Raw genomic sequence first — 24,880 nt, forward strand, 5'->3', positions numbered from 1 at the left:
GACTGGGTTGGGGCTGGCCCTGGTGTGGGGAGCATGGGTCAGTCCTGGGGCTTCAGGCAAGGGGCTTTCCTCCTCTCCACGAGACCTGCCTTGGTGGCTGCCCTCCAGGACTCAGGCGGGCGATCGGGGGTGGGTTTGAATGGAGGGGGCTGTCAGGGCGGGGATTGTTCGGGGACCGAGGGGCTGTGAGCCCAGAGCTGAATGGTGGTGGCAGAGGGGCTAATTCCTAGCTCACGCAGGAGCTGCAGCAGGGTGGGATTCAGAGGCACTGGAGAAGCTGGGGGGATCCCAGGGCTGGGGTAGCAGGGGGCTGCAGGTCGGGACTGAGGGACACTTGCAGAGGTGTTGTACAGCAGAGGCGTGGGGCTGAGGGGCTGGGTTTCAGTCATGCCCTCTGGATGACGGTCCCAACCCCAGGGAAAGACACTGCCTTGTTCTCCCGCTAGGGACGGGGCTCCCTCGCGCCGCCTGGCCCCGTCCTGGCCGAGTGGCTCTGGACGCTGTGGTCGGCCTGCAGCTGGGAGACATTCCACGCAAGTCCTTGACCCTGGGAGCGGGGCTGCGATGGGGGAGCTGGCCCTGCCCCAGCCGTGCAGGGGAGGCAGCTGGGCTGATGGGGTTGGGGGCCAGCAGGAGGGCATGGCCTGGCCTGGCGTGGATGAGCTGAGCTCGCCCGCTGGGTGCAGGAGAGGGGAGGATCAGGCCCAGGGCATGCCCGCAGGCAGCTCCTGCTGCTCTCTGGCTTTGGAAGTGGCACCAAGGAGGCCTGTGTGACGAGGGCCTGTGAGCTAAGGAGACTCAGGCATGGTTTGTTCTTGGATGGGAGACCCAAAAAGGCCCACCGTGCCCCTGCTCAGGGGAATGGGGGGATCTTAGTGCCAGCCCCCATGCCCTAGGGGGTGCTGTGCAGCAGGGAGCAAGAATGGTGGCTCTGTTGGGAACACTGGACAGTGGTGCTTTGTGGCTGTTAACCAGCTGCCAGGCCTCACCCCAGAGCTGGCTGCATCTCGGAGCTGGCCCAAGCAATCCCTGCATAGTTCATCAAGTGTTTGGGCCTTTTTAGGAATTCAGGGTTGGTATCAACAGGCCCAATCAACAAATCCTCAGGGGGAATCCAGGCTCTTGAACCAGAGCCCCTGTCTGTCTCCTGCCTCCGACTATTTCACAACAGCCTCTGGTGGGGGGGAGGCTGTGAGTTCCTTTCAAGGCTGCCATGAATGACTCCTTTATACCCCAGTGGGAGACAGGGGCCGTGTGACTCCCAGCGCTAGGCTCAGGGGAACAATAGCCGGAGCCGTATCTGCTCCTTCTGAGCCCCAAGGCAGATGGTAACCAAGCAAAGCCGCAATACCAGCCCTGGGAGATAAGGGATAATGAGTCGTTTTTACAGCGGGGGGAAACTGAGGTACAGGGAGAGGCCGTGACCTGACCAAAGTCACACGGCAGGACACTGAACAAAGAGTCTTGACTGTCTCTTGCTCTAAGCACTAATCCCCACTCCTTACCCCAGAGTTGGCAATAGAACCCAGGCGTCCTGACTCCCGGCCTCCCCTGCTCCAACCACTAGACCACATGGCCCGTTCTGTGGTCCCACACTGTGGCTCCTAGCATTTCTGGCAGTCCCTGGATGCCTGTGAAAGCATGTGGAAGAGGGAGCCAGTCTGGTTGTCCCGCTGGCTGAGGTGACAGGGTGTGGGTAGCAGCACACTGGGACGCACACACCCCGGTCTCTCTTAACCTCATTGTACCACGCAAACCATGGCTGTGGCTTCCCCAGGGATCCAGCAGGTTCATGAGCAGGAGGGGAGGTGGTTGAGGGTATCACAGTTAGGAGCGGAGATGGTTGCTAAGAGCTGCTATGGAGACATGGGTTCTAATCCCACTTCTTCCACCATGTTGCCAGCAGCTTCAATCAAGAAGCCACTGGCAGCGTAAGAAGCACCGGACCTGACCTGACCTGACCGATTTATGAAGAATTTGGCTTTGGAGCAAACTCCTCCACTGCTTGCCACTACCCCCGCCCCATAACACGCATCATGCATCATTTCAATGAACACCACCACACAGCATGTCTTCAAGGGCAGAACACTTGCTCGCACAATAAGAACTTGGAAGACAACGTGCAGTGATGTCCCCCTCTCCCCGCGAGGGCTCCCGCTGTAACAACAGAAACACTCCAGTAACGACAGCCAGGAGATCTTTTCTGTATTAGAACCGTGGCCTTTGCTAAGGGAAAATGGGAGCCTTCCCCCAGGCTAGCGACAGGGGTGAAGCCAACTCTGGATGGGTTTCTGGAGTGGGGTGGAGGTAAAACGAACCAGCGCTCTGGACCCCAAACCAATGCAATTGACGTGAGTTCCCCCCAAACCAATGCAAGTGACGTGAGTTCCCCCTTGGGGATATATCCAGGGTGGAAAGGGTCCTTCTACTACCTCCCGCTCGGCCCAAAATAAACAGCGGCCACGGAGTCTGACCCAGCACTGACCCAACTCTGGAAGATGCAGTGAAGGGGGGGGCAGCTTTGCACCAGCCAACAGCTGGGGAACAGAGAGGATTGTGGGGCGGGGGGGGGGAAGTCTGCAGTTCCAGCTGTCCTTAACGAGGTCCAGCTGTTAGCTTGGGGCTCATCAGATGGGAGAGACGTGAAGGGGGGAAGCTCCTGTTGTGTAGAGGTTGAGGAAGTGCCTGCCCACCCCAGCCACGCGCTCCCATGTGTTTGTGGCCGTTTTCAAGCTAAAATTTGAGGAGTGAGGGAACAGGTACAAAGCAGGGCTGGTTGGTTGGATCAATACCCTGGGCAGGGCACAGCCCCCGGCACTCAATCCTGGCCGGGGCACCCCAGGCCCTCGGAAGGGGGCACATTAATAGAACAGGGTGGCTCGATACCAAATACCACCCGGGGCACAAGGACACAGGCCTGCGAGGAAAGCACTGGACTGGGAGTCAGGCTGCCTGGGTTTTAGCTCCAGTTCTGGGAGGGGAGTGGGGTCTAGTGGTCGGAGTAAGGACGGGCTGGGAGCCAGGATTCCTGGGTTCTAGCCCCAGCTCTGGGAGGAGAGTGGGGTCCAGTGGTTAAAGCAGGAATAGGCCGAATGGTGTTGACACCATCAGTTCCATCTCTCACCTGACTTGTGCCTTGAAGGCCCTGGGTTCTGACCCCCCCAGTTTACCAGCTCCTGGCCTGACTCCCACATGCACCAGACGGCTGGGTTGGCCCAGCCTCCCTGCTCTACCAGAATCCTGCCAGGGCTTGTCCTGGGAGAAAGGAAGCAACCTGCAAACGGCTGAGGCGGAGGCTTGAGACTGGAGCCCCGACTCGCCCTGGCAGCAGCCCCCTGTGGGGCTCAGTGCGGGGGAGGGAGGGGGGCAAAAGTCCTGCAATGGGATTGGAGCTGGGGGCAGAGGTCGTGTCTCCACTGCCCCCTGCTGGCTAGGGTATTGTGGGGGGGGCACATTGCCTGCAGTTTTGTGTGTATATGTGTGTGCGCGCCCCCCCATGCCGGTGTGTGCATGCATGCACCATATTTATGTGGCTGTCCCCGGCGTACTTGTGCGCCCAGCCCCAGGGCAGCTGCTGCGATGGGCTGGATACTAATTTCCTGGTTGTTTTTCCCATTGTGTAACCCACTGGCTCTGAACGGGAATAGTCACTTCCCAGCCTGGCGGGCGGCCAGGGCTGGAGGGAGGCTGCAGCGCTGGGCGGGGGCAGAGGGGACACCTCAGCCTTGCCCCCGGGGCATATCTCACGGCCCGGGGAGCCCAAACGCTACCTGCGCAGCCCTGCTTGAATGCGCCCGCCTCTGGGGTGGGGTAGGCCAGTTGTTTCACAGCCACACTGCAACACTGCCCGGGGCTGGCTCACCCAGCGCTGAAATGCAGCCACCTCTGGGGTGGGGCACGGCAGCTGGTAACAGAGCACAGCGATGCCGCACAGGGGAATAAGCTGGGGTATTCCCCCCTCCCCGCCCCGTAGGAACCAGAGTTCAAATTGTGCCAGCCGTGTCATAGGGTGACCCCTTGTGATGACACCAGGCACTGCCGGCTGGGACCTGGTGAGACCTGCCATGTGCCCAGCTGCTTCAACAGAGCCTGGCCAGTGGGGGGGCTGCACGGTGTGTCCTGCCTGGGATGGACTCCCCCGGTGATCTGGATTGTTTGGATCCAGGGAGAGGGTCAGCTCAGGTCGGCCTTCCTGTCTCCCGGGAGAGAAGCCCTGCAGGCCCGAGGAGCCGGGTTTGTTTTCTGCGTTTCCGGGCCATGGAGTCTGTTCCAAGAGGCAGGGCCCCCTCGCTGGCCTTTTGCATTTACATCGCATGCAAAGCTGCGACTTGGGGTGACGGGGGGGGGTGTGTGCCAAGAGCTTGGGGCTGCATCTCAGGGTGATCGGGGGTGGGGGAGTGCTCTCACCGGGGGGGTCACATGGTGGAGGGCCAGCAGGGGGTGCTCTCACTGGACAAGTACTGACAGCCCAGAGTGGAGGGGGGGCAGGGTCCCAAGAGGGGGGGTCGCTCTCACTGGGTGGGGGGGGGAACTGGCAGCAGAAGGGGAAGGCACCATTTGCTTTCCACCGTGCACGGGGCTGCCTCCCTCCCAGGTGGGGGGCACCTGGGTGAGTGGGGGTGGGGCTGTGTTGTGGAATGAAGGGGGATTTGGGCAAGCGTACTTAGGAGCTGCAGCGGCATGTGGGGGGGAGAGAGAGCCGTGCCTGGAAGAGGATGGGGTGATTTGCACCTTACCCCGGGCGTACCCTCACTTGGAGCAGGGCACCCCCGCAGACCACTGAATACAGCTGAGCCGGGCCTGCTCTGAGCCGGGCCCTTTCCTGCAGCCTGCGTCTATAAATAGGGGTTTTCCCCAGAAGCTGGGATGATTCCCAGAACTGAGACCAGGGCCAGAGCCAGTGATAGGGGGAGGGGCTGATAACACCCCAGCTGCCATCATTGGGTGGGGGGGAAGGGGGGAATTGCCCCACCCAGACACTGGTGGGTGGAGATCCAGCAGGGGGCGCTCTCCCACACAGGCAGCGCTCCCCCTAGTGCAACACTAGGGGGCGCTGTGATGCAGGGAGCAAGGTGGGGGCTCAGGAAGGGGCGCTTGGCCCACACAGTCAGTGCTGACCCCAATGCCCCACTCTGTGCGAGCGCATGCGACTCACAGCCCGCTGCTGGATGGGCTCAGCACTGCCTGACTGTGTGTCATAGCCCCCGTAGCGATAGGGTCTAACGGAGAGCCTCCCATACGTTCCTCCTCATAGTCAGCATCGGCCAGACTGGGCGGCTGCTCTCCCAGATCAGTGCCCTATGGCTAGAAGCCCCTGCCAGCCTCTTCAACTCCTCCTCCCCCCCCCCCGGCCTCCCCTCCCACGAAGGCCCTGCCAGATCTGGGTCCCTGAGGCGGCAAGAACTGGCCCAACCAAATAAGAAGGGAGAGAATTGGGGGGGGGGGGGGGGGCGGCGGGGGTTACTCTGCAGGCTTGAGGCTAGTGGGAGACATTAGCAAGGCCTAGAGCGCCACCTCCTGGCTGCGAGGGGTATTGCAGGGTGTGTGTCTCCATCTCTGAAAGCCTCTTAGCAGCTGAGGCTCTCCCCATATGAATATCTCCTCCCTCCTAGGCAGCCGAACCCAGCCTCCCCCCCCCCCAAACACACACACACCCCAGGAGCCCACCTCACAGCTCCTGCCCCCACCCCGCTCCCTGGGGCCCTGCCCCCCCTTCCCCTCCCTCTGGGGGCATCTGGTACCTGCCCTGGAAGTGATGGGGGACAGATCATTGGGCAGGGCAGCTCCTTGGCTCATACCTGTCCTTTGAAAGGCCAGACTGAGATTTGGGCAGGTCGGCTCAGCCCTAAAAATACCCCAAGGGGGGCTCAAGTTACCCAGAGAGCGGGGCTGGATATCACTGCTGGCCTTCCTGTGTCAGGGGACAGGGGTGCTGCTTCCTAGTGGAGAACAGACCTACTGTGGCTGCCAGTGTGGGGACCCATGCGGGTGCTGCAGTGGTGGGAGCAGGGAGTTGCTGGAACTGAGGGTCAGGGGTTCTGGACCCCCCCCCCCACTCCCAGCAGCTCTGGGTTTGGTTTAGATGCTGGGTTCATCCCCCCTCGGGCTGTGATCCCTTCTGGGCTAGATATAGTCACTGGGTGACAGGGCATGGGGCCAGCCCTGACTGATCGGGGAGAGCACCCCACTCCCTGCGGCACGGTGCCGGGGTGAGCACAGCGCTGGCTGCGAGGGGAGAGCACCCCCAGCCTGCATCGCTCATACCTGTTCAGCAGAAGCCCGGGCGGGGGCTGTAAGTCATTGTGACCCCCTCCCCCCTTGGGGGAATCACACACACACCGCTTGTGGTGTCGGGCCTCCACTTGATATTGCTTCACAAATGCTCTGGGGTCGGACCCATTGAAGAAAGTAGAACCATCCCCCTTTCCACCCCAACCCCACCACTAGAGGACCCCATAACACAGCAAATGCAGCTGGCTCCCTGCCCAGAGATACATGGATAGACCATCATAGAATCCTAGGACTGGAAGGGACCTCGGGAGGTCATCTAGTCCAGTCCCCTGCACTCATGGCAGGACTATATTTTATCTAGACCATCCCTGAGAAGTGTTTGTCCAACCTGCTCTTAAAAATCCCCAATGATGGAGATTCCACAACCTCCTGAGGCAATTTATACCAGTGCATAACCGCCCGGACAGTTAGGAAGTTTTTCCTAATGTCCACCCTAAACTGCCCTTGCTGCAATTTAAGCCCATTGCTTCTTGTCCTATCCGCAGAGGTTAAGAAGAACAATTCTTCTCCCTCCTCCTTGTAACAACCTTTATGTACTTGAAAACTGTTCTCATGTCCCCTCTCAGTCTTCTCTTCTTCAGACTAAACAAACCCAATTTTTTTCAATCTTCCCTCATAGGTCATGTTTTCTAGACCTTCAATCATTTGTGTTGCTCTTCTCTGGACTCTCTCCAATTTGTCCACATTCTTCCTGAAATGTGGCTCCCAGAACTGGACACAATACTCCTGTGGAGGCCTAATCAGCACGGAGTAGAGCGGAAGAATAACTTCTCGTGTCTTGCTCACAGCACTCCTGCTAATACATCCCAGCATGATGTTGGCTTTTTTTGCAACAGAGTTACACTGTTGACTCATATTTAGCTTGTGATCCACTATGACCCCAAGATCCCTTTCCCCAGTACTCCTTCCTAGGCAGTCATTTCCCATGTTGTAGGTCTGCAACTAATTGTTCCTTTGTAAGTGGAGCACTTTGCATTTGTCCTTACTGAATTTCATCCCATTTACTTCAGACCATTTCTCCAGTTTTTCCAGATCATTTTGAATTATGAACCTATCCTCCAAAGCACTTGCAACCCCTCCCAGCTTCATATTGTCTGCAGACTTCATAAGTGTACTCTCTATGCCATTATCTAAATCATTGAGGAAGATATTGAACAGAACTGGACCCAGAACTGATCCCTGCGGGACCCCACTTGATATGCCCTTCCAGCATGACTGTGAACCACTGATAACTACTCTCTGGGAATGGTTTTCTAACCAGTTTTGCACCCACCATATAGTAGCTCCATCTAGGCTGTGTTTCCCGAGTTTGTTTATGAGAAGGTCATGTGAGAGACTATCAAAAGCCTGACTAAAGTCAAGATATACCACATCTACCGCTTCCCCCCATCCACAAGACTTGTTACCTTATCTATCTATCTATCCATCCCTATACACTTGCATCCATCCATCTCGATACACACCCATCTACCTACCTACCTACCCATTCCTATACACACCTAGCTAGCTAGCTATCCTCAGACTTCTACCTATCCATCATGCTGTTTGTAGTGCCTTGGGGGGAGTGGGCCTCACTACTTACTATTAATACTCCATTAATCAACAGTAATTAATATGAATCAATCATGAATTATCCCAGAGAATCTCCCATCTTAATAAGTGACCCATGCCTTGAAAAAGTCTCAGCTCCCACCGGGTGTCACTACAGCTCGATGCCCACTAGGTGGCGAGAGGTCCCTAGCCAACGTTAACCCCTGAGCCACAGGTGGAATGAATGCAGCAGGGCTCAGCTGAGGGGTGCCCAGCAGGGGGCAGTGCAGCCCTGGTGAGGGCCCTGCAGAACCGGCACTCATGTTGCATCCAAGCAGCTATGCAAATGCAACCTGTCCTGATTCATGTGACCCACAGGTCTGGGGGGAGAGGGGTGGCTAAGGCATCCACAGCATCAGATCTGCAACCTCTTCCAAACACTGGGAGGGGACTGTCACCTGCCTCCCTCCCCCCATCCCAGCCCCTCTGGATCTTCCCAAACCAATCCCAGATTCTTGTGGATAGAACCAGAAATAACTCCCCCCACCTAGCTCCTGCTGGGCACCCCCACTAGAGCCACTGGGGGAGGGAGGCTGACAGGGGAACCCGCCCCGAACACTCCTGTGTGAGAGAGATCTCCAGGGAAAGAAGTAGGCCAGAGCCGGGGACAAGGGCAGCAGGAAGGGCCTCCAGGGAGCTCAGAGCCAGGGCTGGTAACCCTCAGTCCCCCACTGCCCTGCTCTCACCACCTGTTGCATCCTGCCCGAACCTGGGTCCCCCTCCCACAAGCCCCCACACAGGGTCATGCTCCATTGCCCCCAGGCAGGGCTGAACCCAGCCACTCTGGCTCTTAGAGCAGGTGCTAATGGCTGTGACATTATACTTGGTATGGCAACAGCCATTTTTTCATGTTCTCTGTGTGTATCTATATCTTCCTACTGTATTTTCCACTGCATGCATCTGATGAAGTGGGGTTTAGCCCACGGAAGCTTATGCCCACATAAATTTGTTAGTCTCTAAGGTGCCACGAGGACTCCTCGTTCTTTTTGCTGATACAGACTAACACGGCTACCTCTCTGACACCTTTTACAAGAGCGATCACTCCTAGTCTGCTCACAGCCAGCCACCACCATTTAAATCACTCCCAGCTGAGAGCTGTAGGCAGCCACTCGTGAATTACACAGCAGAGCCACACCAGCAAATTCCCCGGCCTAGACTTTCCCCCAGAAATTGCACCTTGCACCCTCCGGGACAACACGAGCTCATATAAAACCCATCATCTGTCAACAGAAAATGACATTCACAAATCCTGTTATGCCAAAGGAGTTTCCCCAAAACACTTCAATCCCAACACACTGGTTTAGATAACACAGCAAAGCAAAGGTATTGACTACAGAGAGATGGATTTTAAGTGATTACAAGCAATGAGGCATGATTATTACATGAGGATTACAAGCAATGAAGTCAGAATCAGTTACAAAGAGATAAAAGGTAAAACACAGCTAACACCAGACTTAACAAGTAAAGTGAATGCAAAGCAAAGAACTCTCTCTGTCAGTTACAACAGCTTTACCCAAACTGGCTGAATCTTTCAGCCAAGATCTCCCCCAGTCCAGTATCCCTTCTTTTCTTCATCAAGTGTTGTCTACACCATTGGTAAAGAGAAAAGGAAAGAGACCATTTGGGCCAATTGCTTTCTCCTCTTAAAGCCTTCTCAAGAAACACCTCCAGCTGGGGTTCCTGAGACAAAAGGCCTGAGTGGAGGGGAACTCCCTGCTGTTTCTTTGTCCAGATGTAGATTTTTCTGCTCACACCCTCTTTCCTGCCAAAGAATGGCCACTTAACTAGGTGATGGTCCATTTGATTTCACTGACACCAGGCTGAGGCCTGGGCTAGCTTTTGTCGCTGGGGAACTGGTTTGTCCTTGCTTGGAACCTGTCTTAGGCCACATCTACACCAGCACTTAAAACTTTTTTCGCTCAGGATTGTGAAAAAACCCCTCTCCCATCGGCATAACACAGCTACACGCTACAGCCGTGCCACTGGAAACTTGTCAGTGTAGACATGGCCTCAGTAGTATCCTACAGTGGAACTCTATGTCTTTACACCCAAAGCTGCCACACATATTCCATCCATACAATAATGATCAGCAAATTATGAGTTTTCAGATGATACCTCACCAGGCATACTTGGTACAACATTCATCACCTGTCTACGAAAGGGGTGAACATCGGGGTACAGAATGTCACAGCTGGTAGCCTCGGAGCCGCAAGGGCACGCAGCAATTTCACTGCTGCCATAGTGGTCTGGTTTTAACCTACGCTGTCACTCTGCTATGTTATCTGAGGCTTCAGCTTGTGGTGTGCAGGGTAATCAAGCGGGGAAGCTCCCACAATTTAACACTTGGAGGCAGAGCGAGGACTCCTTTGTAGCCACAAGCCAGAGGATGGCGCTGGAGTACAGCAGTAATCATCTGGAGCTGTGTGGTTTAGCCTTTCATTTCCATCCACATAAAGGCATGAGAGGCCTTCCCCTGGCTCAGCTCCAGCCCCAGGTTCGGGGGGACTGGCTGGCTGGCTGGTTCAGGGGGAGGAGAATGGAATCTGGGGCCTTTCCCCTGTAGGGGACACCGGCCCTGATCTAGACGCTGGGCAGGGGACGGGACTGGCTGGCTCAGGGGGGCTGGGAATAGGATCTGTGGCCTTTCTCCTCAAAGGGGCACCAGTTTCTCTCCCCCACACAGGGGAGGCTGATCTAGATGAACCTATTCCCTAACCTGGAGCAACTGGCCTAGATGGGCCCCTTCCTGGTCTGATCTACCCGGCAACACTAACGGTGAAGGAGCAGGGTCATCAGCACTCCCTGGTGCACAAGAATGGCCTAGCGGGCAGGGTGCTGCTCGCTCACAGGGACAGGATACATCCAGGCCCAGCGCTTGGGCTGTTCCCCCGGGACGTATCGCTTCCCTCCAGAGAACAGTACTCCGGGAAACCTGGTACTTTTGGCCTACTTCCCCCGTGCTCCAGCCTCGTCTGTTACCTTAGAGCCCCCATCTTTCCTGCTGCACCCTGTTTTCCAGCTCAGCCTTATAGGAGCTCCGCCACTTTTTTCCACCTGTCTTCCCCCTCGCACCGCAGACTCTGCCCTCCTTCACTAAATCCCCAGGAAAACCTTAATAACCCCCACAGTCATCTGTGGGGCAAGCAGAGCACGTCTGTCTTCTAGGGGGGGCGGGGGGAGTCTTGGGTGAGCACAGGCTGGGGATGCAGAGTGCATGGGGTTATTGGGGGGCGGGGGTGCTGAAGCTGGGGGCATGGGCTACTGAGATGGGGGTGCAGGCGGTGCTGAAGTTGAGGGAATGGAGAATTTGCGGAGGGGGGGGGGGAAGGTGCCGCAGGCTAGTTGAGTGGGGGCGGGGGGAAGCAGCCGGGGTACAGCCATGGGCGCGCGCTGCACGGAGAGGGGCTCCGGAGCGCGCTGGAGCTGGGGTGCAGCCATGGGCGCGCGCAGCGGGGTGCAACACGCGCGGGGGGGGGGGCAGCTCTGGCTCATGCGCAAATTGCACAGCGGCTCTCGCTGGCCCGCCCCTCCCCGTCTCCCCCGGGCTCCATTTAAAGGCGCATGCGAGGCCGCGGACGGCTTAAGGGAAGAGCCGCAGCCAGAGCGAGACCATGCGGGAGATCGTGCACCTCCAGGCCGGGCAATGCGGCAACCAGATCGGAGCCAAGGTCAGGGCGGGGGCCGGGCCAAAGGGGGTGTAGGGAGGGGCCCTGGGGGTGGGGACCAGGTGGTGGGAAGCGGGGGCCCGCAGGATCTCAGCCCGGCCCCTGGTGGGGCGGGTAAAGGCTTTGGGTACCCCTTTATCCTGGGGTTTGTCTTTCCCTGCCAGGGTCCCTAGCCCAGTGCGACCCCCACCGCTCTCAGTGCCCTGCTGATTGGGGAGACCCCTTAGCAGGCGCTTGCGTGGGGGGCGGGGGCTGGTAACCTGATCGGGCAGCTAGTAGTTTTGTGCCCGGTGTGGGGGGGGTGGCGGGGTCTGGTTGGGGTACCCCCCCCCGGTCTGGCTGGGGTACCCCCCCGCTTGCCCACCCCAAGTCCTTTCTGTGCCCCGATCCCGCCTGCCTGGAGAAGGACACGCCGAGCAGCTGTTTGCTGCAGTGAGGGGTGGGGTGGGGTGGGCAGAAGGGCCGGTTCCCAGCCCCCCTGTGCCTGAAATAGCTGCGGATTCACGGGGCGGGCTGAAATAAACGGGCGAGATAGCCAGGGGAGCAGCCCTTCCCCACCCACCCGGGACGAAAATGCAGCGTGTCGTGTCCCCCCCCCCCCCCCCCCCGCTGCAGGAGACGATCCGTGGAACGGGGCGGGGGGAGAAATCTGCCAGTGCCGCATGAGTGGGGCTGGGTGGAGAGGCGGCCCTGCGCACACTCGCAATGGCTCCCTTCGGGGAAACCTGCCCGTTGCAGGGAGCGCCTGTGGGGAGAGGTGGGAGCCTTGGCCTGGCTTTTTGCTGGCCCTCTAGCCTCTTAAAATAGCCGCGGGCTTCCCCCTCGGTTTGCCCCCTGGCAGGGGCAGCTGGGCAGGGTGGGTCTCTTGCAGTGGCATGAGGCCGGGGATGAACATGGCTTCCCCTGCTGCTGATGGAGAAGCCAAGCTTGCATGACGGGTATGGAGCGGAGAGGGCCCCGGATCCGTCTGTCCGGCTCTTCCTACACCCAGCCGGTGACTCACCAGAGAACGTGTGAATTAGTCACTGCCAGGCAGGAATGGGGCGCAGGATCGGGTGGCAGGGAGATTCCTGGCCAGGCGGGCAGGGATGTGCCGGCCCAGCTGCCAGGCGGGGAAAGGGATCTGAGCAATGCGGGAATAATGCAGAGCCTTTCCTTTGGGAAAGCTGCTCCTCTCAGATGCCTGAGCGACCCACCCATCCCGGAGGGGGCAGAAATAGGGATGCGGCTCTGGCCCGAGCCTCCCCTGCCAGATCTCGTAAATGAAAACCTGACTGCTACAGTCTGATGCTAGACAGCATATGGCAGCTCCCCCCCACACACACACCAGTCGCTGCACAAGTTGGCAGAAAGGCCCATTTCTCTTTATTGGACCAATCGCCCCATGCTGGAGCGGATAGGGGCTGTGATGGTAAAGCACCAAACCTGTGCCAGGTGTCTCTCTCTCCGCGAAGTGAATCTGAAAGGCCTGGCATGGCTGTGCCAGTTGCACCTGCTAAATGGACTCCACTCCACCCCGTTAGCCCCTGTCTAGGTTGGAGTCCTGGTCCGCTTGCCTCTCTCAGCGTCCTCCAGCTGGGGTATTAAACCCCTGCGGTCCTCCCACCATTGTCTCTGGCTGTCCAAATGGAAGCCAGATCCCCTGGCATGCCAAGCCCGGGGGCGCCTTGGATCAAAATGCCCAGCTGTGGTGGGGAGCAGAGTGGCTTGTTGGCAGCCAGTGCCGGAGCCACCCTGGGGGAATCTTGCCAGCTCTGGTATGGTGACGTCACCAGGGCGTCTGGCAGGTCAGGGTGCTGCTGGTTTGCGGGCGGGAGCTGAGGGTGTAAAGTTGTGAGCATTGGGGAGCAGACAGGGGTGGGAGAGCCCCTCCCAGCCCTAGTCAGCAATGAATCTCCTCTCCTCAAAGGCACTGAGTGCTGGGAGTTGGTTCGCTCCCTGCCTGATGGGGTACCGTAGTTGCATGACTGATCCAGAAGCTGCACGTTCACTTAAGGCGGGGGCCTTATCCCCGGCATGCACTTGCGGGGGTCTTATCGGCTGAGCTGGTACCTCGCCTGCCTGGCATTGCATCAGCATTGTAAATCCTTTGTTACAGGGGAGGCGGAGAAAAAAAATCTCAGAATCAGAGTAATTCACCAGTCGCAGCCTAGCTGAAAGGGCAGCTTCCCCTGCCCAGGGAGGGATTCCAGAGCGTGGAGTCCATGGGACTAAGGCCAAAGAGCTGGGAGCCTGGAGCACTGGTTGGAGAGGGCGGATCTGGCCCTACAAGGCTGCTGTGGGCTGGTGACGGCCTCAGACAGGGAGTTCTCCCGGGCACTCAGAACCGTGGTTGGCCTCGGCCCTGAGTTTCTTGATCTGTCTAGCAAGGCCTTGTGCGGGGATGGCCTGGTGGCTTGGCCAGAGGCTGGGCGGCGTTGGCTCATGCCAATAGGTTGCGGGGGCAGGCCCAGAGCATCATGCCAAGTCACCAGGTGGGGCGGACTTGCCCTGCTCCCAGTGGAAGTGGGGCGCATCCTGATGCGGGCCACGTTGCCTCTCCTTCGGATGGGGCCTCTGGCAATGGGGCGCGGTGGCTGGGGTGTCCATCTGCTCCATCTGCACTGGGGGGACGTGTCCTAGGATCGCCCCCATTCTCCTAATAGGCCTAATTGATCTACAGGGTCAATCTAAAAGTCCCTGGCAGCCCTGCTTGCCTGCGGTGTTTTTCCCCGTCCTCCCCCTCTTCTCCCCCCCCACCCTCGCCTGGCTAAGGCTGCTGGCGGGTGCTAGGATGGCTTTGGAGATGCAGATCCAGCCCACTCCGATTGCACTTCCCCAAACATCTGCCCACCCCGGGATCGGAAGGCTTTTAACCAAAACTGGGAAAAAGACACCCAGTGGTGGTGCTAACCCTTTGGGGGCTATAAGCAGGAATATTCTCTTTCCCCCCCCCACTAAAACAGGCACTTTCTTATGAAAACAATACTAAAAGCGAATGGGGGTCCCCTTGAGCTGCCCCTAAGCAATTGCTTTGTCTGCTTACACCAGGACACCCCAATTCCAGCCTTCCCTGTAGGCGGGGGGGGGGGGGGGGCAGGAGGAGAGTTGTCCTTGGGCTCTCTGGGAGGGGCGAGGGCAGTTGTGTTGGCTTATCCATAGCAAGGCCATGTTGCATGGGGGTGGCTGATCTGTATTTGTGTGTGTGGGGGGGGGGATTCTGCCCAGTGTGGCTATGGGAAGCCTGGCCCCATCTGGTAATGGGATCAAGGCTCATGTTCCCACATGCCTCCTGCAGACAGAACAAAGCTCGGATTTAAACTGCCCCTGCGGGTTTGCAGGCCCCTCCGCAAAGAGGGCTGGCGCTGCCCCTCCCCTGCCCTCTTTCAATGGCCCGTCTCTTTAAAAAGCCGAACCTGTCAGGCCAGGGCTGGTGCAGGGTGGAGGAATCTGCATGGGGATGGGGGGTTATTTTTGGATCCCTGCTGGTGTTGGTGGGGGGAGGGGTGTTCAGTGGAATCTGGATGGGGGGGGGCTGTCCCCTGGAGGGAGGCTGGAACAAGCTCAGTGGCTTGTTTCACCCTTTGTTTTTAGGGGTTCAGTTCCTCCTGTGGAGGCCGGTTGCCTGCAAACCCCCCCCCAAGATACCAATTCTCCTTCCCAGCCCTGTACACCAGCAGGGAACGGAACCCCTGAAATTGAGGGGTGAAGCCAGGCACCGGAATAGCTCCCTCAATATATTTTTGTTGCATCCTTGGGCCCCCCAAAATGTGCCCCAATTCTGGCCAGTTGGGATCCAACCCCCAATTCTAGGGAAGGGCCCTGCTGCCTCCTCACACCCCAGTTGCAGCCAGCCAGGATCTGAGACCCCTGAAATATTAGCCCAGCAAGAGGGGAGACTTGCAGTCTACAATTTCCCCCCGCCCCGTGCTTCAGATTTTAGAAGAGGGACACCCCTACCCCTGATCTTCATCCCCATCCCTTCTGGGTTCTAGCCTCCACTTCACTGTTGGGGTCTAGTGCCTGGGGGGTGGAGGGAAGGATGCCTGGGTTCTATTCCTGGATCTAGGGGTGCTGGCAACGGAGGGCACCCCTTCCTGTAGCATGTGGTGGTGGGAGCAGGGGGGTAAGTGACAGCGCGAAGACCAGGCAGAGGAGGGGAGTGGGTGCCTGCTGTCCTAGGGGTTTTTTAAGGGGTGTGTGTGGGGGGGTCTGCTTCTTTGCTGTCCCCCCAGGTTCTGCCTTAGCAGATTCCTTGCCACCCACCCCCACTTCCTCCCATGTCGCCAGCACCGGGTATAAATAGAACCTGCTGCAGCATAGTGCTGAGATCGAGAGAGGCGAGGGCTTGCGGCTCCATTTTAGAGCCATGCTGCAGAATGGCAGGGAGGGATTGCTGGGCGGGTGCCAGCTGGGGGGTGGGGGGGGGTGTGTTTGTGTGTGTGTAAATCTCCTGCTGGACAATAGACTGGTGTTCGATCCGTGCTGATTTCTTTTGACCTGAATGTTGCAATTCAGTCTTCTCTCTCTCTCTCTTCCCCCCTGCCAGATACAGACCTGATTGTCTGTGACGGTAAGGGGCAGCAGGGAGGCAGGACTCCTGGGTTCTAGCCGCCCCCCCTCCCCCCCCCGGGAGAAGAGTGTGGGGTCTAGTCACTAGGGTTGGGGGCGGGGGGAAGGGGTGGCTGGGTTCTATTCCTGGCTCTGGGAGGGGAGCTAGAGAAGGGGGCAGGGCTGCAAATCCCGATTCCTGGGTTCTCTCCTAACGGGGAGGAAGCTGGGTTTCATGGCTAGAGACTGGGACAGGGAGTTGGACTCCTGGATTCTTGAGCTGGGAGTATTGGAGTGGTGAGAGAAGCGGGGAAGCCAGGGCTCCGTCCTGGGTGCTCCACCCCCTCTCCAGTTCTGCCTGCGAGTGCAGGTGGATCGATCCCCTTATTGTAGGTGGGGTGTCAGCCAGCTGAAAACTGCTGTCGTTTAAGCTGATCCCGAAAAAGGGGGCCTTGTACCTTCCAGGAGGGCCCGAATGGCCGTGTGGTGCTTGAGAGTGGCACCAATGCCATCTGTTGCCCTGGTCTGCGGGATGTCCCATTACCCTGCAAATTCCCCTGGGTTCACAGGCACTTAACCCAAGCACCCAACTGTACGTTAGACCAACACTTCCAGGGTCGCTGTTCCACGACTGATCAAATCACAAGGACCCCGCCCTGGGGAGCGTGCTCGCAAACAACCTTCCAGAGATTTCCTGAAACATACCAGCTCTGACGGTCTCGCATCCCTCCCGATGGCTCCGTGTGGGCTGGGATGAAAGAGACCTGGCTTCAGTTCACGTCTGAGCTCTCAAACCGAGCCGTGATGGGCGGTAAATTCTCCTGACAGTCTGGATTTTAAGCACCCTAGATGGAAGCAGAGCCCTTGAAAACCTAGTTCTAAACTCCCTTGAAAACATGGCCCTTAATTGTTCTCTGCCTCAGTTTCCCCATCTGTCTATAAGGGAGATAACCCTTTCTCTGCCGTGCCTATTCTACCTTGTAAGCATCTGAAGCAGGGAGTGTGTGTGTGTGTACAGACCCTAGCCCAGTTGGAGCCCCGATTTTTCTTGGGTTTGAGGTCTTTAGTACTTCTGGAATTTTAAAAAAGCCAGACACTTGTCCTGGGGAAATGGGGTAAGCCAGTTTCTCCACCCCACCCCCGTTTTCCCCCCCAGTCTCCCCCAGCAAGCTGGTTCTGAGTGAAGTACTAACCCAGCTTGTGGAAAGTGACAGATAATACCGCCAGTGTCCCTGTAACTGGTGCAAATGCCACCTGCAGTTAGCCTAGCTATGATGACAGCTTGATAAATAAATTACACTCCCATCTCCCTGCCTGAGGTGCAGAGACCACTGAAAGCAAATACAATATGCTCCTTACAATGAAGGCACCACAGACCCAGGTATTCAATCAGTTTTCCTAAAAGGATCTGAGGCAGGCAGATGCTAATAACTCAGCGGGTGGGGGGAGAAGGGGATGATATGGCAGGTATCTAGTTGCACCCTTCTCACAGAGGAGGGGGGCTGCTGCAACAGCTATCAAGCTGAGGCAGACCTGGCTAGAGCAGGTTTAATGATCATGCTTCAGGGCACCTTCCAGTCACCAGCTAGCGGTCAGGAAGGAATACATCTCTCATGTGGCAGGTTAGTGTTGCATAAGCTTGGGTGGGTGTCTCTGTAGCCAGCCCTGGTGCCAGGCTAGATCCAGTCTGCAATTGCTCGTGGAAGGGTTTGATTGTGTGATTTCTTTTAACCCCTTCCTCCACCCTCTCCCACAGTTTTGGGAAGTCATCAGTGATGAGCATGGCATAGACCCCACCGGTACCTACCATGGAGACAGTGACCTGCAGCTGGAGAGGATCAACGTGTATTACAATGAGGCTTCAGGTACAGAGTCTGGAGGGGTGGGTGGAATTGAGGGGCGGGGGTCTCTAACCGCAGCCTGTCTGTGACTAGTGGGTCTAGAGGGATCTCCCCTATTAACATGCAACTTCCCGGAGGGCGCTTAAAGCTTCGTGGCTAGTTCCTTTTTTAATGTCACGCTGGGAGGGAAGTGGCCTGGCTGGGAGTGCACCCTAGTGGGTGGAACACAGGACCCAGGGAGTCAGAACTCCTGGGTCCTATCCCCAGCTCTGGGAGGGGAGTGGGATCCAGTGGTCACCGCAGGGGACTGGGAAGCAGGAATCCTGGGTTCTCTCCCCTGCTATGAGCTCTTGTCAGATCACTCAAGTGCTTCATTTCGTCTCCTCTTCAAATAGCGAGTGCCCAGGTTTTGTGGGGGTGGATACGAGGCTGAATGCTCCTTCCTGGTGCGCTATGAGAGCCTCTGACACAGGGCGATACTTGCAAAGTGAGAAGCAAATTGCTGGCAGCACCTGCCCTCAGTGGAGAGTTTGGGGGGCCAGGGGAGGGAGTGTGGGGGCGGGGGAGGGCTCAGCAGCTGCTCTGGCTACATCTGTAGCAATCCATTGCTTGGGGAGGAGAGGAACCACCCCTGCAATGCACACACCTTGGTCTCAGGCCTACTGAGGTGAACTCGGTGCTTGGCCCCACCCGCCAGCTAGAAACTCCCAGGGCAGATGGGTGACACAACCTGTGATGACACAACCCGGCCTCCTGAAAGCGTCTGATCTCTCTCTCCCGAAGGTGGGAAGTACGTGCCCAGGGCAGTCCTGGTGGACCTGGAACCTGGGACCATGGACTCGGTCCGATCTGGTCCTTTTGGGCAGATCTTCAGGCCTGACAACTTTGTCTTCGGTAAGGTGGGCAGCACCGAGTTGCTGGGGTCTCGGGGGGTGGATGGGGGTCCCCAGCAATGCAAGAACAGCTGAGGTGCCCTGCAAGTTTCTTCCCCAAATAGCTCCGTCTGTAATTGGCTAGTTTCTCCACCGCTTGGCAGGGGGTCCCCTCTCGGTGGGACCCGTGTTTCAGGGACAAGGGGAGTCCCTAGAGGGTAGGTTAATGATCATGACCCCACAAGCTACCCATGGAGGAGACTGACTTCCCCCCCCATCACAGAGTCCCTGGGCGATGCTCTGGAACTGCTCCGTACGAAGCCAGTCAGGACTTTGGGGGAGCCTCCTCTTTCTGAGCAGCCTGTCCGTCTCCAGGGCAAGAAGCTTACACGGCTTCCATCTTCCTGGGTCTGACCTCGGAGCATTCAGCACCCCCTGCCCCTCGGTGCGCTTCCCACAGCAAGTCTGCACAGGTGGGGTCCTGGGGAAGCCGGAGGACCCTGCCCCCCAACTCCACAGTCAGACGTGACTCTCAGCCAGCCAGTAAAACAGAAGGTTTATTAGACGACAGGGACATGGTCTAAAACAGAGCTCGTGGGTACAGAGACCAGGACCCCTCAGTCAAGTTTGTCTTGGGGGGCAGGGAGGCCAGAGCCCCATCTGGGCCTCCCTCCATTTCCCCAGCCAGTTCCAAACTGAAACTCTCCCGCCCCTCCTCTGGCCTTTGTCTCTTTCACAGGCCAGGAGGCCACCTGATCTTTGTTCTCCATCACCTTCAGTTGGCACCTTTGCAGAGGAGGGGCCCAGGCCATCAGGAGACAGGGTGTCGGCCATTCTCTGTGCAGACACCATCACAATGGCCCCCTAGGGCTCTGCAAGAATCACACACCATTATCCCACCACCTAGATACTTAAGAACTGCATAGGGGAAACTGAGGCACCCACACAGTATTCAGAGTAAATATTAAGAACATTCCCACTTTGTCACACCCCCCACAAGGTGGGAGGGGCAGGGCCTGTGGAGGGCCAGTCTATTCCCAGGTCAGCCTGTTTTCTCCCAGCTGGTGGGTAATGGCTTCTGTCCCTGCACTCCCTGTCCCCACCAAGAAGGGGTGACAATGAGATGGTTAGGAAAGGTGGGGCTTGGGTTATGGGTGGGATTTTGGGGTACCACCCCGCTGTCCCTCTCCAACTTGACCCCTTGGGTTCCTGTGCTGGTTCTGGCCAGCGGTGTGGCCTAGTGGTGAGAGCAGTGGCTGGGGGGCAGGGAGAAGCCAGGTCTCCAGAGTTCTCAGAAAACTGACTTCCTCCCCAGAAAAGACAATCTCTCAAAAGGGATCTGGGTGGGGTAGAACTTGCTGAAGAAGCTCAGAGCATTTGTGAATTGCTTTTAATTACTGGGCAAGGCACTTTAATTAACAACCCCCACCTACACCGTCTGCATCTTCAGGAAGGAATTGGAGAGCCCCAAGGCATTGGCTGATTCATTCAACTATGGATTTTTGCCAGTGTCTGGATCCCATGTTGGACCAGATGGTGCAGGATCTGAAAGCTGCAGGCTTACCCCAGGCTCTCCAGTGACATGCCCAGGCTTCTGAGCAGGGGATGGGGCTAAGAAGCTGAAGTCTCGGAAAGGGGGCAGTGTCAAACTTCGGCCCTCTTCCAGCAGGCCCAACCTTTGTGGCACCGTGAAGGGGCTGGAGATCCAGCGGGTGGGTGCTTGGCGCTATCTGAATTGGGCCACACCAGAGCCAGTCTTGGCTGGAGGAGTTATTGCACAGTTGTGAGGCTGCAGCACCAGGTGGGGGTGTTGTCCCCTGGCTCCCCGCCAGTCGGTGTGCTTCCTTCCTGTCCTGTCATGGGCAATCTAGTCTCCTTGGTCCTCTGCCCCATCCTGCTGAAAGGGCTGGTTGTGTCTGGCAGCTGTGTGCACACAATGAACTGTCCAGGGGGCCCATGTGTCGAGTTTGGTGGAACTCAGCCCTGGGATCATCCATAGAGCCCCCAAGGCTGAGATCTGCTAAACTCAACACACAGGCCTTCAACGGAGACCATGTCCTCCTGTCGAGGGTTGGCTTGGTAGAGGGTGGAAACTCCCATCCCACCCCCAAGCCATGCAACCCTTAGTGCTCCTGGAATGGAACTGGACCCCTCTCCAGTTGATTTAATTGGGGATTTAACTGGATGATTTAATTGGGGATTGGTCCTGCTTTGAGCAGGGGGTTGGACTAGATGACCTCCTGAGGTCCCTTCCAACCCTGATATTCTATGATTCCCCACCTTCCTTGCCGCCTAGGTCAGAGCGGAGCTGGTAACAACTGGGCCAAGGGTCACTACACGGAGGGGGCCGAGCTGGTGGACTCGGTGTTGGACGTGGTGAGGAAGGAGGCGGAGAGCTGCGACTGCCTGCAGGGCTTCCAGCTGACCCACTCGCTGGGCGGCGGCACCGGCTCGGGCATGGGCACGCTGCTGATCAGCAAGATCCGGGAGGAGTACCCCGACCGCATCATGAACACCTTCAGCGTGGTGCCGTCACCCAAGGTCTCGGACACGGTGGTGGAGCCCTACAACGCCACCCTGTCCGTCCACCAGCTGGTGGAGAACACGGACGAGACCTACTGCATCGACAACGAGGCCCTGTACGACATCTGCTTCCGCACCCTCAAGCTCACCACCCCCACCTACGGCGACCTCAACCACCTGGTCTCGGCCACCATGAGCGGCGTCACCACCTGCCTCCGTTTCCCCGGGCAGCTCAACGCCGACCTCCGCAAACTGGCCGTCAACATGGTGCCCTTCCCTCGCCTCCACTTCTTCATGCCTGGCTTTGCCCCCTTGACCAGCCGCGGCAGCCAGCAGTACCGGGCCTTGACCGTACCGGAGCTGACCCAGCAGATGTTTGATGCCAAGAACATGATGGCGGCCTGTGACCCCCGCCACGGGCGCTACCTGACGGTGGCGGCCGTCTTCCGCGGCCGCATGTCCATGAAGGAGGTGGACGAGCAGATGCTGAACGTGCAGAACAAGAACAGCAGCTACTTCGTGGAGTGGATCCCCAACAACGTCAAGACGGCCGTGTGCGACATCCCGCCCCGCGGGCTCAAGATGGCCGCCACCTTCATTGGCAACAGCACGGCCATCCAGGAGCTCTTCAAGCGCATCTCGGAGCAGTTCACCGCCATGTTCCGCCGCAAGGCTTTCCTCCACTGGTACACCGGCGAGGGCATGGACGAGATGGAGTTCACCGAGGCGGAGAGCAACATGAATGACCTGGTCTCCGAATACCAGCAGTACCAGGATGCCACGGCTGAGGAAGGCGAGTTCGAAGAGGAAGCAGAGGAAGAAATGGCATAGACCTTCCCGTTCCCTCTGTCCCCCGACACACGCACCTTGTGCCCACCAGTCCTACTGAACCAATGGACCACGTTGCCCCTGCTGGCATAGGCTTGAACGTTCTCCACCCAGTGAGAAACCGATAAGAGCAAACCCTGCCCCCTACTGGTAGGTTGGGGAAGTTCAAGGTGTCTGTGTAGCGGTGGGAGGGTTTGTCGGCCTTGTTTGGAAGTTGGCAGCAAGTGGTAATAGGTCTAGGTAAAACTGTCAGTCTCTTCCCTTTTCATCCACCGCATCTCGCCCTCCAGAAACACAGCTCTCCTGCAGTGAATTCTGTCTTCATGTCATGTACAGTCATGTGATTTCTCTTTCTTTCCAGAGATGAGTATGCACTAACTCGTCACTTGTTCTTTTTTGTTTGTTGTTGTTTTTGTGCTGGGCTTAAAATAAAACTAGAGGATCATGGAACTCATGGGGGGGGGAGGGTTTTGTGGGAAGGGGCAGGGTAAGGAATTGATCTCCAGGGTGGCAATCCCCCCCAAACCCCCTCCAAGATCTTTCTGCTTTCGAAACAGTTTGTCTGTGTATGTTTCCACAATAAAATATTGAATAATATTAAAGTGCAAGCGTGCTGGTCTCTTTCTCACAAAGATCAGCCACAAATGGGCACGCTACAGGATGCTTGGGGGGTGCGGGGGGGCCCATATTCTATCAAAGAATGCTATTGATAAGTGCTGTGATCCTATCCATCCATAAATACCCACAGGTGGTGGGGAAGGTTTGGGCTTCCATTTTTGTTTGGAATGTGCTGATTGTCCATATCAAGATCTTCAAGAGATCCTAGTGGGTAGCGCACACTCCCCAGAGATGCGGGCAAGAGGGCACCAAGCTATTGACTCTTCTGGGGTGGCTGTTTTTTTGCAGGGGGGAGGTGGAGAAAACCTCAAAGGTCTTGATTTTCTTCCTGCTGTGCCATGGGGTGAGAGAGCCAATTTCCACCTGCCTCTATGGATAATGGTCATGTCTACCCTTAGTCTGGGCTCCAGTTAACTCCATGAGCCTCCGTTCTGTAGGGTGGGAGGTGGATGGAACCAAGGCTGCGGGCTCAAGTCCAACTCCCCTTCTGCCTAGTTGCCCAAACTCTGGGTCATGGTCCCTGTTCCTAGTAGACATATTCATGCTGCAGCCTTAACAGCTAGACCATGTTCTCTTAGGTGCTTCAATACCATCATAATGGGGGGCCAAAGAGCACCCATGGGTGCTCTGAAGCTATCACCGTATTACAGGTGGATGGAGTATGGTTCAAGGTCACATGGAGTCTGGTAGAGCAGGGAACTGACCTGTCTTGCAGGCTCCAGGGGCCCCCCACCCCCATGGTCATGGTGGAGCCCCACTGGCATGGGGGTGCAGAAGGCTAGGTTAGGGTGGCCACATGGCACCCAATGTTGCTCATGGCTCCAGAATCTTGCTCATCCTCCCTGCAGCCTCAGAGACTGCTGCCACTAGCCACAGGCAACGAAACTGGCAAAGAGGCCAGCTGGGGTGGGGTCAAGCTCTCTGTGCTGGAGAGGCTGGGGTTATTGCATGCAGGAGACCTGGCGGGGGGGGCGGCTCAGCAGTCCAGCTGAGGCGGGCTGTCTCTGGTCTCCCACCATGTCGCAGCCCCTTGGGCCGTGCAGCAAGGCAAGGGCGGGCACACCGCTGCTGCCACGCCAACCCCCCTAGGCTGCTGGCGAGGGAGCGCGAGACCCAGGAGGCAGTGGTGGGGCTGAGGCAGGTACCAGGGTCATGTCTGCAAAGGGCTTGAAGCTCCTGGATTGGGTTTGGGCTCAGCTCTGGGGTGGGCTTTAAAACAGGGCTGGAGCCACCTGCTAAGGCTCCAATCAAGTCCGGCCTGTAGGGCCAGTTTCCCTCCCTTGCCCACTCTGGCTGGGGAGTTGCACTGATTTTTCCCCCCCCCCCCATTGCCCTTCCTCCCACGGGGGTGATGCAAAGCTGGGCTTTCTATAGGCAGCCCTAGGCTGGGCTTGCCAGGGCCCATATCTCCCTTACAGCTCAGCGAGGCCTGGGTGCTGCACTCTGAAATGCCCCCTCCTGGCTTTCACTCCCCTCCAATTATCTCCTGAGCCCCCTCGCCCTTAAAGAAAAAAGAGCTGGCAAAGCTGCTCATGCAGCAGCCGCTTCTGCCACCCAGCTGGGCTTCTGGTAGCAAGCAAAGGGGGCTGCCCGCTCCCCCTGGTTCGAGCAGGCCTGCTCCCTTCTCGCTGGAGCAAGGCCCGGAGAGCTGACTCAAGGTGCAAACTTGGCTGGCTGGGCAGCTAGGGCTGAGCTCCTGGGTACCAGCAGGAGCAGGCAGTTCTCTGCAACGCTTCCCTGTGGCAGTTCCTGGTCTTGGCCAGCAGAGCGGTGCTGCTACCTTGCCACCAGAGGCCCCAGGGCTTCTCCTGAGCTCAGTTCAGAGTCCCTTCAGGGGCTGAGGGCTTTATACCCTTGGGCTTGGCCCTGTGATGGCCTAAGGGCGTAGATCTACCCCAGGGGGCAACAAGCAGGGTCAAACAAAAGCCATTTCCCCCCTGCCCCGTGGGCCAGAGTGCATTGTCCAGCAACAACCCCCCCGGCATAGCCTCGGCCCAGCGACATGACCTCTCCCACGGTGCGTGGGGTGGAGTGCTTTGGTCCAAACGCTTTGGAGGGGGGAGAAAACAGCCCTCCCCCGTTCCCCTAGCACTGGCATCTGCAGCGGGAGACTCCCTGCGTG

At 57.7% G+C, this 24,880-nt stretch overlaps 1 protein-coding gene across 1 annotated transcript; it reads left to right on the forward strand.

Moving 5' to 3' along the window:
- The first annotated feature begins 11,397 nt into the window (after positions 1-11,397).
- On the forward strand, positions 11,398-22,742 carry TUBB4A (tubulin beta 4A class IVa). Its single transcript, XM_073318553.1, has 4 exons — positions 11,398-11,549; positions 17,833-17,941; positions 18,701-18,811; positions 21,086-22,742. The coding sequence occupies exons 1-4, from the start codon at positions 11,493-11,495 to the stop codon at positions 22,141-22,143; spliced, it is 1,335 nt and encodes a 444-aa protein (XP_073174654.1). The 5' UTR covers positions 11,398-11,492; the 3' UTR covers positions 22,144-22,742.
- The last annotated feature ends 2,138 nt before the right edge of the window (positions 22,743-24,880 follow it).

The sequence above is a fragment of the Lepidochelys kempii genome, chromosome 20 (assembly GCF_965140265.1).
Source record: "Lepidochelys kempii isolate rLepKem1 chromosome 20, rLepKem1.hap2, whole genome shotgun sequence".
NCBI lineage: Eukaryota > Metazoa > Chordata > Testudines > Cheloniidae > Lepidochelys > Lepidochelys kempii.